The sequence below is a fragment of the Pipistrellus hanaki genome (assembly GCF_964339955.1).
Source record: "Pipistrellus hanaki genome assembly, chromosome: 8".
Classification (NCBI taxonomy): Eukaryota; Metazoa; Chordata; class Mammalia; order Chiroptera; family Vespertilionidae; genus Pipistrellus; species Pipistrellus hanaki.
The window spans coordinates 74,658,814-74,674,921 of NC_140510.1; the positions used below are offsets into that span (position 1 = coordinate 74,658,814).

A 16,108-nucleotide genomic window follows, 5' to 3' on the forward strand; every position below is an offset into this window, starting at 1 on the left:
GCCTGGCTGCTCCCAACCTGGCTGCTATGGGCCCGGCTTCTCCGGGCCCGGCCACTCCGGGTCTGGGTGTTCCTGGACTGGCCACCCTGGGCTTGGCTGCCTCCGCCTCAGGCCTGGCTGCCACTGCCCCAGGTCTGGCTGCTCCAGTGCTGGCTGTTGTTGCTCTGGTTCTGGCTGCTGCTGCTCTGGGGCCTGGCCGTTGCTGCTCCGGGCCCGGTTGCCACTGCCTTGTGCCTGGGCACTCTAGGCCTGGCCTCCGCTGTTCCAACATTCTGTCCTTTTTTTTTTTTTTTTTTTTTTAAACGCATATATGTTGCAATGTTGGCTGGTGAGTTGAGTTCTGACTTAGTCTTTGATTTTTCAAGATCTTCTTTGTATACTTTCTTAAGTAATTTTACTATCTTTTGCTCTCACTTGATTTCTTCACATTGAGAACTTCTTTGGTTTCTTCCTCCTTGTCCTGGGAACTCAGCAGGTTGGCCTGTGGCACTCCTTTGTTCTCCGTGGGCTCCCGCGCTGCTCCAGCCTGTTGCCGGGGTTGGCGCCGCCCAGGAAGCAGCCCAAGGCCTTGGCTCCATTGCCCGCGCTCAGAGGGTTGAAGGCTCAGGGGCACCCCCCCTCCTGGGGGCCCCGTCGCCCGGCTCCCTGCTGGCGCCCGGCTGGCCGGTGTCCGGCAGGGGCTCCTGCTCCCTGTCGCATTCCTCCAGTCTGGAGCTTTTTTTTCTCTTTCCCGCTAGGGGAGTCTAGGATCAGAGTCAACAGACTGTCCTCTGTGCTCAGTGTGCGCGACTCTGGGGGCTCCGCTTTTCGCCACTCCCCTGGGATTCCGCCTCACAGCCCCGTCTCCCCCTGCTTGAGCCTGGGTCCCCAGGGTCTGGTCCAGGACTGGGGTTCAGAGCAGTTGAAACTGGGGCCCAACAGAGCCGGGGCTCCCGTTTCCTTCCCTCCAGGGCAATCCCGCATCAGAGTCAACATTCCTTCCCTTGCAAGCAATGTGCGAGACTCCGGGGGCTCGGCCTTTCGCCGCTCTCCCAGGACTCCACCTCACAGCCCCGTCTCCCTCTACTTGAGCCTGGGTCCCTAGGGATTGGCCCAGAACTGGGGTTCAGAGCAGTCCGGACTGAGGCTCAGCGCCGCCGGAGGCCCTGTTCCTTCCGGCTAGGGTAGTCCAGCATCAGAGTCAACATTCAGTCCTCTGCGCGCACTGTGCGCGCGACTCCGGGGGCCCTGCTTTTCGCTGCTCGCCTGGGATTCCGCCTCACAGCCCCATCTCCCCCTGCCGGAGCCTGGGTCCCCAGGGTCTGGCCCATAACTTGGGGCTCAACGCTGCCGGTTCGGGGGTTCAGCCCAGGCTGGGGGTTTTATTTCCTTCCTGCTAGGGAACGCCGGGCAGCACCCAGCCCTCTTCCCCTCTCAGGCTGCGACCTCTCCGTGCGCGCGTGCGTGCGAACGCGCAGCCTGTCTCCGTACCTTAGGCTTTTTTTCAGCTCCTCTGATTTTCCTTCTGGTTTTCTCTTTCCTTCTTGTTGTAGAATTTTCTGTCAGTCGACTACCTGTAGCTCTGGGTGATGTCCACTCTACATTTTAGTTGTATTCCATTGAAATTGTTGTGTGCTGCTGCGGTTAGGTGTCTACCTGAGAAGCCATCTTGGATTTTCCTCTATTTGTTTTCTTTAAAAAAATATATATATATTTTATTGATATTTTAGAGAGAGGAAGGGAGAGGGATAGAGAGTTAGAAACATCAATGAGAGAGAAACATCAATCAGCTGCCTCCTGCACCCCCCCTACTGGGGTTGTGCCCACAACCAAGGTACATGCCCTTGACTGGAATTGAACCTGGGACCCTTCAGTCTGCAGGCCGATGCTCTAGCCCACATGTGTCAAACACAAGGCCCGCGGGCCAAATCCGGCCGGCCAGGCCTTGCAATGTGGCCCCCACCGCGCTGTCATCACTGTACTCCGCTGTCAGTTTATGACATTGTCAGTTTATGACTGTTCAGTAAACCATTCGGCCTGCAATTTAGGCTGGATTTTAGATTTTGGCCCCTTCTCTGATTGAGTTCGACACCCCTAGCCACTGAGCCAAGCCAGTTAGGGCCAATTATTTAAAAAAAAAATTTTTTTTTTTTACCGATTGATTTGGGAAAGAGAGAAATGTATTTGTTTTTCCAGTCGTTTATACATTCATTGGTTGAGTCTGGAATGTGTCCTGACCCAGAATCAAACAGATTTCCTTGGCCTATCTGGACAATGATCTAACTCAGTGGTCGGCAAACTGCAGCTTGCCAGCCTCATGTGGCTCGCGAGCCGTGGTTTGCTGCTCTGTTGACTAATGTGTTTGCCAACCACTGTTCTAACCAACTGAGTACCCGGCCAATTTTTTTTTTTATCTTAAGTTATATCATGAATGTTTCCCCAAGACTGTGTGTGTGTGTATGTATATATATAAAATATTTTTAACCTCTGCACAGTATTTCATTGTATACAACATATGGCAGTTTACTTACACATTACTCTGTTGGTCATTATGTTGTTTTCTGGTTTTCACTGTAATACATACTACTTCAGTGAAAATCTTTGAAGATAAATCTTTGACCTTATCTAATTATTTCTTTGGAGTAGATACCTCGAAGTAGAATTATTAGATTTTAAAACATGAATATTTTAAAGGCTGTTCAGAAAAATTGCCATGTGGTTTTCTAGAAATGCTATATACATTTACATTCCCTCCAATATTGTGTGAGAGTGTCATTGAATCCTTGTTACAGTAGTATATTATTACTTTTTAAACTTAGATAAGTTTAATGTAGACAGAAATGACATTTTACTGTTGCTTTAATAATTCTTATATTAATGATTTAGTTAAACATTTTGTTGTTGGCTCCCCCACCCCATGAAATGCCTCTTTAAATTTTGCCATTTTCCTGTTATTTAAAAAAATCGTCTTCTATTGATGTGTAAAAGTATTTTATAATTGATACATACTCACTCTCACATTAATTGCAATTATTTCTTAGTTTGTTGTTTTCATTTTCTTTCGTTTATCATATTGGTCCTTAACATGCTGAAATTTATATCAATTTGTAGGCTGTTGGTCTCACATTGGAGATCCTGAAGAGTGTCTCCATGAAGAATGCATTGTAACTACCACACCTCCTTCAATTCAGAATGGGACATATCGTTTCTGCTGCTGTAGCACAGACTTGTGTAATGTCAACTTCACCGAGAATTTTCCACCTCCAGATACAACACCACTAAGTAAGTAGCTAAAGTAACTTACTTTTCCTTGTAATTCCTTTCTCCAAAGATTTGCAAAATTAAAAAATATATACAAACAGCCATAGCCGATTTTGTTCAGTGGATAGAGCAATTGGCCTGTGGACTGAAGGGTCCCAGGTTCGATTCCAATCAAGGGCACGGACCTCAGTTGCAGGCTCCTCCCTGGCCCGGGGCCCTGGTCACTGCATGGACAGGAGACAACCAGTCTGTGTGTTTCTCTCACATCATATTTTTCTCTTATCTTTCCTTCTCTTTTCCATTCTCTCTAAAAATCAATGGGAAAATATCCTTAGGTGAGGATTAAAAAAAAATACACACACAGACACACAAACATTTCCCCCTCCCCAAGCATTCACATTTGGCAGAAGTGAGAGGGAGAGTTCCAGCATCATGAGACTATATTTAGGTAACACCTGAAATGCAAAAGCAGTGCACTGGGATTACCAAGGCTTTGGTATATTACCAAGTGAATTAACATATCGTACGATCCTGCCCCTGTGGAGGAGAATTTGGCAATATTAAGAAAACTGCATGTGTTTACTCTTTCATCCAGTACTCCCATTTGTTAAGAATTTGAAGATACACCTCCACTAGTATGAAAATACATATGCATAATGTTATCCATTGCAGTATTATTTATAACTGCATAATATTGGAAATTTTCCAAATGTCCAAGAATAGCTGATTACTTGAAATACATTATGGTATGTACCTATAATGGAGTACTAGCTATGCAGCTGTAAGAAAAAAAAAATTAGTAAGATCTTTATGAACTGATATGGAGTGATTTCTAGAGATAATGTTAGGTGAATAAAAAGCATGTATAGTATGCTGTTTTTCATGAAGGTCCGAAAGCTTATCTTTACAAAAACCATCAAAGAAAGGATAAGCCAGAAAATAATAAAGTTTATTACTTAACAGGGATGGAGGGACGGGAGCCGTGGAGTGGAAAGGATATAGGAAGTAGTGACAGTTCTCTGAGTATAGCCTTTTATATGTGGTTTTGACTTTTGGAATCTTGTTACTAATATATATATATATATATATATATATATATATACACGCAAAAAATGAAATTAAATCACTAAGAAAGGGAAGGGGGAACCCCCAAACTAAAATAAAAATGAAACAGATGAGCATAATTGTATCATAATCACATTTAAGGGAAAAAGAAAAAACTAATATAAGGATTTTTACAAAGATAATTTTTTGCTATATATATTCTTTTGGGTGAGATGGGATATAAAAAATGGGGGAAGAACTGCAACAAATACTGAACTCCTTTTAAGATTGTTTTTAATAATGTGGACAAAGCAATTCTAAAACAATTGTAGATGTATTATATTATAGGATTAAGAAAAGGGCTAGCCCTAGCTGATTTGGCTCAGTGGATAGTGCCAGCCTGGGGACTAAAGGGTCCCTGGTTTGATTCCAGTCAAGGGCATATTACTCAGGTTGTGGGCTCTTTTCACATTAGGGGGCCGTGCAGGAGGCAGCCAGTCAATGATTCTCATTATTGATGTTGTTTTTTTTTTTTTCCTCTCTCTCCCCTCCCACCCTTCCTCTCTGGAAAAAAAAATACATACATACACACACACACACACACACACACACACACACACACACATACACATCTCCAGAGCTAGACACAGTGTTGCTCATATAGTACTATTTTTCAGCCAAAAATATATACCCTGAATCTAATAATGAGGGGATATTAGACATATATTTGTATACAGGCAGTCCTCGGGTTACATCAGAGTTGATGTATGTCGTTTTGTAGTTATGTCGCCATCTCCTATTTATTTATATAAAAAAAGTTCTATCATTTCAACGTCTGTTCATATGTGCTTTATATTTTTATTATTTACCACAAGTAAAGGTCAGGAATTGTTATCTTTTAAACTTTTTTACTGTTTCACTTCATTACTGCTGTGTATGTGCTCCATGTGAGTGACATATGTGCTTATGTAGGTGGGTTCTAACTTAGGGCGAAAATCTCTTTACGTTGCGCCATAGGAATGGATCTCCGACATAACCCGGTGACCTACTGTATATAGAATTAAATTAAATTACAATTTCCAGAATAATAAAGTTCCTCATACATTGTCAAATAGGTTTTGGTAGAAACAGTTCACATTTCCATCAGCGGTATACAAAGTGCAATTTTTATCAGCACTAGTATTATTAAAATAAAACTTTGCTGTGATCATTTTGAAAAGTGATTTGCTTTGTTTTTATTAGTGAGGTTCACATGTTTTTTGTTTGTTTTCTATTTTAAATTTCTTATATTTATTGCCCATTTGTATTGTTATTTTTCAAGAATGAAGCTAACTAGCTTTGAAATAAAAAATTAAAATAGTCTGAAATCTAGTCATTTCATCCCTTCTTTGCCCGTTTCTGTTGATATTGATAGTTTCTGTTGATAGGGATGGCAGGAGCTACATTTTAAATAATAATTTAATATGTTCTCCCATTCAGTGGATTGTCTTTCAGAAATTTTGTTGATAGTTTCCTTTGTTGTGCAAAAACTTTTTATAGAGAACATATTCACCAGTGATACATCTGATAAGGGGTTAGTATCCAAAATTTATAAAGAACTTATGAAACTCAACACCAAAAACCCCCAAACAATCCAATTTAAAAATGGGCAAAAGACCGGAATACACACTTCTTCAAAGAAGATATACAGATGGCCAATAGACATAAGAAAAGATGCTCGCTCACCGTCACTAATCATCAGAGAATTGCAAATTAAAACTACAATGAGATATTACCTCATATCTATCACAATAGCTATAATCACTATATTAACAAACAAGTGTTGGTGAGCATATAGAGAAAAGAGAACCCTTGTGCACAATAATTTTTATTATTTTTATTTTTTAATATATTTTATTGATTTTGTACAGAGAGGAAGGGAGAGAGATAGAGAGTTCGGAACATTGATGAGTGAGAGTCATCAATCAGCTGCCTCTTGCACACCCCCTACTGGGGATATGCCTGCAACCAAGCTACATGCCCTTGACCAGAATCGAACCCAGGACCTTTCAGTCCCCAAGCTGACGTTCTATCCATTGAGCCAAACCTGTTTCAGCTGCACAATAATTTTTAAAACATGCAACACCTGACTGTTTAGTCAGGAACAATGATCTTTTCCCTTAGATTGTAAAAAACAAACAAACAAAAAAACAACCACAAAAATGACAACAGCCAACACAACAATAGCTGTACAGTGTGAATGAATCAAAATTATGCCTATATTTTTTGTCAGGTCGGCAAAAAATGTCTTTTCTGGGGAGCTGCAGAATTTTAGTTATTAGTTTATGTGTGCCATGAGATGAAAAAGGTTAAAAACTATTGCTTTAGGGAACAACAGAGGATACTTAATGTACTCTTTTAATCTACTTGTGTCTCTACATTGTTTTCAGATGAACAATTTACTTCCTGACATCAGGCCATTCATTGAATTACTGGAATTATATTTTTCTCGTCAAGTATGCATTTACACAATATCCACCATCACATTTAATTGCCTTCTCACTTGCACATTCAGCAGGGTCAAACCCAGTAGCTATGAAGAAATGTATGGATGGCTGAGAATAACAAGATATAGCTCTCTTCCCTCAGAAAAATGTTATTTTGTGTGTTTTTTCCCAACCACAGTTGCAAGTGAAGATCATGAGATACATAAGTGGTATAAACCAAAGCATATGGTAGCAGTGCATCTTTTTTCTTTTTTTAGCAGTGGATCTTAAGATTAATGTAGGGAAGTAGGGAAAACCTGACAGACTAATCTAACCACATGACCATAAGAGAATGTATTTTGCTGAGCCACAAAATTTCACATTAAAATCATTCAAGGAGCTGAAACCGGTTTGACTCAGTGGATAGAGCATCGCCTGCGGATGCCCAGGTTCGATTTCGATGAAGGGCATGTACCTTGGTTCCAGCACATCCCCAATGGGAGGTGTGCAAGAGGCAGCTGATCGATGATTCTCTCTCATCAATGTTTTTAACTCTCTATCCCTCTCTCTTCCTCTCTGTAAAAAATCAATAAAATATATTTTTAAAAAATCATTCGAGGATTACTTTGATGTAGAGTTATGGGATTAGAGCAAGGTTACTCCATTTCCCTCTAGTTCTAAATATATATTTTTTAAATTACAGATTTTGTGTAATCTTAAAAACTGCCTTACATAGTTGTTTTATTTTATTTTATTTTATTGTTGTTTTTTTTAAGCTAATTAGGGCACAAGTAAATGAAATATCCGTAGACTATTTATTCTGGCTTTCCTAAACATTTTAACAGAATGGGAAGTCTACTGATGCTTTTTGTTGAGATATGAATGAAATGTCTGTTTAAAAATAGTTAAATAATTATTTATTAAAGTTGGAAAAGGTATGTGAACATTGTTATGTACCATGAAAGTAAGGTTCGCTTTGGACTGTAAATCACCAATGACTTCTGCCACTAGCTATCTGTTCCTAAAAAAAGCTTTTTCCTCCAATCTCAGCATCTGAAGTAGATTATACATGTTGTTTTCTTCCATTTAGAAGAATTATTAGCCTTTAAAATAAAAAGGGAAATAATGGAAAAAGAACTTCGGATATTTAAAAATAGATGCCAGTTATTTTGTTGATCTGAAGTTCAGGTCTGAGGTTTCCATCAGAGTCCTTATAGCATATGTTCAGCCAGAAACCACATTATCAGATAATTCTCCAAGACAAAACTGACTATAAGTGAGGAGATTTATGGATTGATAACTCATATTCTAGGTCTTAATACTTCAATTATTATTTTTTCAAAGATTTCCTTTTATACTGGCAACTTTAAAAAATACTTGCCAGTAGTTCTGTGCCTATTTAGAATATAGTTAGAAGTAGACCTGAATCTGGACATAATTTTGGAATTAAGGAGATGAGGTAATTTTCTTCTTTTGAGATCTTGTTTTCTGAAACCCTGTCTTTTTTCTTAGAAAACCATTCCTCTTTGTATCCAGTATGACTTAGTAACCTTTTCAGGCACTGTTCTTCCTTTCCCCATCAACAAGTTCTGTTTCCCCCTGGCCTTAAGATACTAGTGTTAGATATTTATTTAATGGGTTTTGCTTCATAAAATACTTGAAGTAAACGTAAGATTCTTAGAAAATATTATTCCAGATGGGATGAATCTAGTAATGAAATTTTAATTCAATTCACTTTATCAGGATTATAGTTATTAGAATGAGCAGTCTTTTTTAAGTAAACATAAAGGGAATTCAGGCATTTAATATATAGTGGAGTCAATACTAAGTAGCATTTTTGAGTACTCAGTGTGTGCTTGCAGTGTTCTTCTATATGCCTTAACCTTTCTACTTACCCTTATAGAAGCATATGAGATGATTACTCTTACGTTCTTATTTTATGTTGAGAACACCAAGGCACAGATATATAATTTACCAAGTCATACAGCTAATAAGTGGTAGAGCCAAAATTAAAACCTAGATGTTTTGCCTCCAGAGTATGTGTAATATAAATAGGGGACCTGTTTATATTTGTTTGTTAATTCATTTGTGAGGGGGAGAAAAAAGATATTTTGAAAATACTTGATTACATTTCCTAAAATTCAAGGACCACCTCATGATTTTTTTCACATTACAAATGTTTTCTATATTTATGTTACACATTATTTAATATTTTTGTTCAAACATCTCATTAAAAAGTATATATTTTAAAGGGAAACTTTTCATCATACTTTAAATGTAAAGCAAATACCATAGAGGGTAACTTTAAAAAGTATTTAATTAAAAATATGTAAAATTAAAACAAAACCCTCTAATTAACTAGCTAGATATTGTTGCTTGCCAAATTATCTGATACTTAAAGTTCCTTTTCTCTGTTAAAAGGGAGAATAACAAATGTTTGAGAGTTGTAGAGATCCACAGTTACTAAGTTGAGATTTTTCCACCTCAGTAAGTGGACAAAAGAAAGAAAACTAACTCTTACTGATACATGTCCACATACTGCCTAAAACCAGAAATCTGACATGTTAGAAAGTGAACTGTTCCCTGCCAGTGTGGATCAGTGGTTGAGTGTGGACCCATGACCAGGAGATCACCGTTCGATTCCCAGTCAGGGCACATGCCTGCGTTTCAGGCATGATCCCAAGTAAGGGGTGTGCAAGAGGCAGCCCATTGATGATTCTCTCTCATTGTTGATGTTTTTCTCTTTTCATCTTCCTTCCTTTCTCTGAAATAAATAAAAACATTATTTTTAAAAAGGAAAATGAACTATATTATTCTGAGTCTCTTCCAACCATGAGAGACTTTGCAGTACCTTTACTGTTTAAAAAGAAAGTCAGCCTTTAACAGTATTCTTTTACCTGCTTAATTCATCCTAATGTGTTTGTAACCTTCCGGAGTATGAAAGAAGTGTATAATATTGCAAGACTTGGACACTATTTTGTAACATTTCTTGATAAGACTTCTGGAGTTGGTATAATTAACCTCCTTAACTATAAAATAAACAAAATAACCAAGTTAGAAAAGCTGGCAAAAAATTTTGTCTTTTAAAAAAGACAAATTAAATAAACCCAGTTCATTGCATTTAGTGTTAAAGGCTTTTGCATGAACATAGTATAAAAATATACTTTTATTTTAAAAGAAAATTATTCATTAAGTTGATGAGGAGAGATTGAATTGCATCTAGAACTGGGTTTAAGAAATCATATTCTAATTTATGCTGTTAAGATTAGAAATTCTAATTCCAGTGCCTGGCAGCAAATGTCTTCATCTCACACCAAGCTGGAAAAGAAAGCCTATAAAGAAGCTGATATTGGCATAGGGCCACAGATAGGTTTGTAGCTATTGTGAATACAGAGTGATTTTTCAGTTTTCCCTGCTTCTGATTGCTTTAAAGTAATTGAATAGATAGAAAATGGCTAAGTATAGCTAGAAAAAGACTTTGCTTAGTACTTTATGAAGCATTTTAGCAAGAGGCAAAATAAAGTGTTTCTTTTTATACTTGTTAAAAAATATTAGAGGGGGCCCTAACTGGTTTGGCTCAGTGGATAGAGCATTGGCCTGTGGACTCAGGGGTCCTGGGTTCAATTCCGGTCAAGGGCATGTACCTTGGTTGCGGGCACATCCCCAGTAGAAGGTGTGCAGGAAATAGCTGATTGATGTTTCTCTCTCATTGATGTTTCTAACTCTCTCTCCCTCTCTCTTCCTCTCTGTAAAAAATCAATAAAATATATTTTAAAAAATATTAGAGGAGAATGTACAAGAGAAATAGAGAAGAGTATGTATCCGTTAAAGATATTCTTTAGTATCTTGCAGTAGTAGCAAGATTCTATTTACACATTACGTAGTGTTGATCAGACAGTTTTCATTCTGAAGTTTTGTTAGCTCTGTGCTATTGAATATCAATTCCGCCCCATACCTACCTGCTTTGCTTCTATTTTCTCAAAAAAGAGAGTGGAGGGGAGGGAGGAAAAGTGAGAGAAAGAAACATCATTGTGAGAAAGATACATCGATTGGATGCTTCCCAGACTTGCCCCAGGGCCTGGAATAGAACCTGCAGCCTAGGAACGTGCCCTTGACTGAGAATCAAACACTCAACTCATGGGTGTGTTGGCTGCACTCTCTCCATTGAGTCACACCGACTAGGGCAGTAATTTTTCTTTTTTTGTAGGTTAGTATTTTTAGTTGTTGATTTTTGAAAGTGTTGGATCTGTCAAAATATTGGAGCTATTGAACAATCACTCATTTAAAAAGATCAGTGTGATTTGTTTTGCAATTTGATATAAAATATTTTTTTTAGCTTGAATTGCTTTGATCTCACCTTTACCTCACAAAGATTGTAACTAAGTTTTTTTGTTTGTTTGTTTGTTTGTTTTTTTTTGTTTTGTTTTTTAAACCATGAAAGAGTTGGACTGAAAATAAAACTTCCTGCAATTGCTTCATCGCTTTTAAGCAGGACATGTGGGTGCCTCTAGGACAGGTTTTCAGACAGAGATGTAATAAACAGGGACAAAGAAGGGAACGTAAAATAGAAGATTAAGTTGAAAAGAGAGGGCTTAGTTAAAGAAGATCTAATGAGATGGGAATGAGCAGTGCCTGTGTTGGGGAATGATACAGTTCCAGCAACAATAGTAGTAGTTCTAAACTCCGTTTGCCTCACCACAGCCCAAGGTTTTCTGTTACTTTAACTCTCTACTCTTACCACATAAGGAGTGGGATTTGTAGGAACTGAGCATTTATTTATGGACAGTTTGGGTTCGAATCATCAGTGATGATCTGATGAAAACACTATTCCTTTTACTGTCCTTTCATGGATGTGTATGTTTAGAAGGTCCCTTTTAAAGAATTGTCAAATAAGTATGTGCTTTGAGGGCAGGAGATAATAGAACAACCCGGAAACTATGGGAGATATGAATTTTAAGGATTCTGATGGTTTCAGATAAGGTTTCATCCGCTATCTGAAAGTATAGTGTTGCTATGAAATATTTTGTAAGCCAAAATGGTGTAAAGCAAAGAAGCAATTACCTTAGGACACATCTTGCTGCTGACAGATGCACAAAATGAATCGAGGTAAAGCACAGATGTCCACAGACATGGTTCAGAGCTGTGGCAGTTGATGCTGAGCTGCTGACTGTGGTTCCCACAGAAGGAGGTCGGCAGTGCCACTCTCCGCTCAGGTTTGCGCTGCCTCTATAACGGCTCACTGCACAGCAAACGCTGGCCTCTGTATTCGCTCTATAGTCCATAGAAGTGAAAATCCTCTTCAGATTTCTTTTGGTTAATGAAAACAGGTATTAATGCAAATATTTTGTAAAAGTGGACTGGCATAAAGCAAACTTTCAAAAAGCTTTTATTTCTGCTCAGTCCTTATCCAAGAGTGCATCTTTTATTAACTCCAGCTTTCTTGGCTCCTAGCTGCTGCCACTGCTCCCCCAAAATTAGAAACAGCAAGAGGATGTACAGTCTTTTCATTTGTCTACTTTGTTTAATATTTGTCTCTTACCAACAAAATTGGATACTTTAAAAGTCCTAAAAAGAACAAACTAAATACATTCATTTATGGAATGTTTCTATGATGCTTAATAGGGATTAGCTTTAGTGATTATTTAATTAGCATTATAAATTCCAAGTTCATTACAAGGAAAAATAACTGCATTTGTTACATATAAAAGAAACCCTGAATGGATTTTATCTGCACACAACAGCATGGTTAAATCTTCAAAGCATTATTAAACAAAAGCAAGGCACATAAATTCCATTTACATAGAACTCAGACATAGGCAAACCTAAGCATACAGAAAATGTAATACTATTAAGAAAAGTGAGAAAATGATTAGCACAAGTACGAATAGTGGCTATTTCTGGGGAGGAGAAAAGCTGTTATAACCAAGAAGGAGCAGGTAGGTGGGAAGGTGGTTTTGGGGATTATTGATGTTCTATTTCTTGGCCCAGGTGGTAGCTGTGTGAGTGCTTATTTACTTCATAATAATTTACTAAACTGTACATTTGTATTATAAACACTTTTATGTGTAGGGCTTATGTTTTATAATTTAAAATGCTTTGAAAGAAGGAACAATATGGGGAAAACTAGAAAAAAGGTAATTATTTTTTTTCTACATGTAGACATGCTTTCCTTATCAAGTGAGTGCAAGTTATCATAATTTAGAGAACATCAAATGGGGGATGTAGTTATCTGTACAGTGACAAGCATAATTTTTGGTCTAGTCAGCAAATAACTGGAAAATATAACTTCAATTTTTAAAAAAATATATATTTTATGGATTTTTCACAGAGAAGATGGGAGAGAGATAGAGAGCTAGAAATGTCGATGAGAGAGAAACATCAACCAGCTGCCTCTTGCACACCCCCTACTGGGGATTTGCCCGCAACCCAGGTACATGCCCTTGACCGGAATCGAACCTGGGACCCTTCAGTCCGCAGACTGACGCTCTACCACTGAGCCAAACCGGTTTCGGCTATAACTTCAATTTTTTATAGTCAAATTATTTCATGGTTATTTTGTGAGAATAATGGTTTTTAGGATGATACTTTTCAGGTATCATTTTTATGTAGACCAGTTAGGAAATTTGACTAGGGATCTCTGAATGATTTAATTCTTTGTGTTGATTCTGTATTCTGAGTATTTTTATGTGATTTTAATAATGAATATTGTAGTGATTAGATTTCTATTTTTCTAATGTTAATGGATTTTTTTTTTTAAAAAAGTAGCATCGGCTGCAGATTAATCTTTATCTTCTATTTTTTGTTTTTACTAAAAATTCTTAATCTATTTTACTTAAGTGCTATTTTTACACTTATTTAATGACTTTATTCTGATGAAATATAATTAACTTTGTTAGTTTTAATCCATTCTTTAATAAAAGAAGCATAATGCTGAAATTCAGTCTCTTTTCATCACAAAACACCTATTTTAAAAAATTAAAATTATAAATCTTACTAAGCTAGAAGTTAATAAGAAAGCTTGGCAATGAATGTTTTTCCTGTTTTCTTTAAAAATTTTTTTTTATTGTTTAATTCAGATTGTTTCTCTTCCTCTGTCCTCCTTTAGTTTTCCATTTTATAATTCCGCCATAAAATGTCTGGATTTAGGAGATTATGGACTGTTTTGTTTTTTGTTGTTGTTTGTTTCTTACAAACAAAGTCTATTCATAATGATTGAGGCAAGTTAAATTTAAAAGTCTTAAATAGTATTAAATACCAACTTGAAAAAAAAGAGATATGCCTCCTCTTAATATGTTTTTAGGACATTAAACATAAACATTACTGTGATCATAATTGCTGTACATTTGCCATTCTAAACATAGTAATGAAAATAAAATTGTTTATTTCTCATAGAAATATTTGTTCAAAACATTGAACTGTATAATATATCATTATCAGAGAAACAATATTTAGCAATCTGAATTATTTTGCTAAGGAATTCAACTCGTCACATTGTTTTGATTTTAATGTTTTTCCTCTAGTTTTATGAAAAGTACATTGCTAAAAAAATTAAAAACAAAAACAAATTCCTAATTTGCTTTTTCATACAGAGTTGTAAAAGATTTAGGAGCCAAATACGCATCATTTATTTAAGATTTCTTTTGTTGCTTGCTGCACATGCCACAATGTTGTTCTTTCTTTGACACAGACCCAGACAAAGGCTGAGTATAGCAAGAAAGCAAACACTAAGCCTCCAGTAGTGGCCCCTGCCTGGCTCCAGGATTTGTAAACAGAAACATCCCAGGCTCCAATGAGGCAGACAGCAGTTCCCTGTCTGTTCTGCCTTCAGGAAGCGCTTGCTTGTACAATCTGAGCCATTGCACGCAGGCATACATAGCAGTGTTTACATTTGGCTGAGTATTTAACTGAGAAAGCTAATAGGGAGGAAGGAGAGGGTTTATTAGAGCTAGGGGAACAAAACAATTTCAGATATAGCGTATATATAGCATATATGCAAAAAGGAAAGAATTTTAAAAAAGAAACAAAAAAATAAAAGTTAGGAGTTTTCTGGTAAAGGCCTCTTTTATTGCACACATGTATGAATACATTGAAATGTTTTTTCTGGCAGTTTTTCAGAGGTCTCATATTTTTAGATCATGTGACACATCCTGTAAAGTTTTCCATTTGAAATATTTAACCACTACCATGTGTTTTTTTTTTTTTTTTTTTTTTAATATGTTTAAAGATCTACTTAACACTTTTTCATCCTCCCTATATATGAATTAATATTTTCTTCTTCAGATTGTGGGTTAATTAATATTTTTACGTAAAAGTTATGTTGCATTTTCTTTCTTTTTAAAAAAATATGAGAGTTAAAAACAGTCAGCTGCCTCCTGCACACCTCCTACTGGGGATGCGCCCACAACCAAGGTACATGCCCTTGACCGGAATTGAACCTGGGACCTTTTAGTCCGTAGGCCGACACTCTATCCACTGAGCCAAACTGGTTAGGGCTGTTGCATTTTCTTTGTAAATTTTGGGAATAAAAGTAAAGATATACTGAGGTTTCAAGAAACATTAAAAGAGTTATACAGAATTTTGGGATTAGAAGGACCTTAAAGTCACCTAGCATAACCAATTTAAAAAAAATATTTTATTGATTTTTTACAGAGAGGAAGAGAGGGATAGAGAGTTAGAAACATCGAGGAGAGAGAATCATCGATCAGCTGCCTCTTGCACACCCCCTAATGGGGATGTGCCTGCAACCAAGGTACATGCCCTTGACCGGAATTGAACCTGGGACCTTTCAGTCCGTAGGCTGACACTCTATCCACTGAGCCAAACTGGTTAGGGCTGTTGCATTTTCTTTGTAAATTTTGGGAATAAAAGTAAAGATATACTGAGGTTTCAAGAAACATTAAAAGAGTTATACAGAATTTTGGGATTAGAAGGACCTTAAAGTCACCTAGCATAACCAATTTAAAAAAAATATTTTATTGATTTTTTACAGAGAGGAAGAGAGGGATAGAGAGTTAGAAACATCGAGGAGAGAGTCATCGATCAGCTGCCTCTTGCACACCCCCTAATGGGGATGTGCCTGCAACCAAGGTACATGCCCTTGACTGGAATCGAACCTGGGACCCTTGAGTCCGCAGGCCGACGCTCTATCCACTGAGCCAAACCGGTTTCAGCAGCATAACCAATTTTTTAAAAATAGTTTAATAGGGGGCGCAGGCAGTGGTGGGGAAGAAAAAATAGTTTAATGTATTTTAATAGCAAAGTTACAGGAACAGCATAGAAGAAAAACATTAAAAACATCTACTTGCTTGTAGGAAAACTCAGGAAAGTATAGTGAATGGACAGAATCTATGTTATGATAA

At 37.5% G+C, this 16,108-nt stretch overlaps 1 protein-coding gene across 1 annotated transcript in view; it reads left to right on the plus strand.

Moving 5' to 3' along the window:
• Nucleotides 1-16,108, plus strand: part of BMPR2 (bone morphogenetic protein receptor type 2) — a 104,410-nt gene that overhangs the window by 53,169 nt on the left and 35,133 nt on the right. Inside the window, exon 3 of the mRNA XM_084893178.1 lies at nucleotides 3,091-3,261. Within this exon, the coding sequence (XP_084749304.1) occupies nucleotides 3,091-3,261 (171 nt within the window). The remainder of the gene's footprint in view (nucleotides 1-3,090; nucleotides 3,262-16,108) is intronic.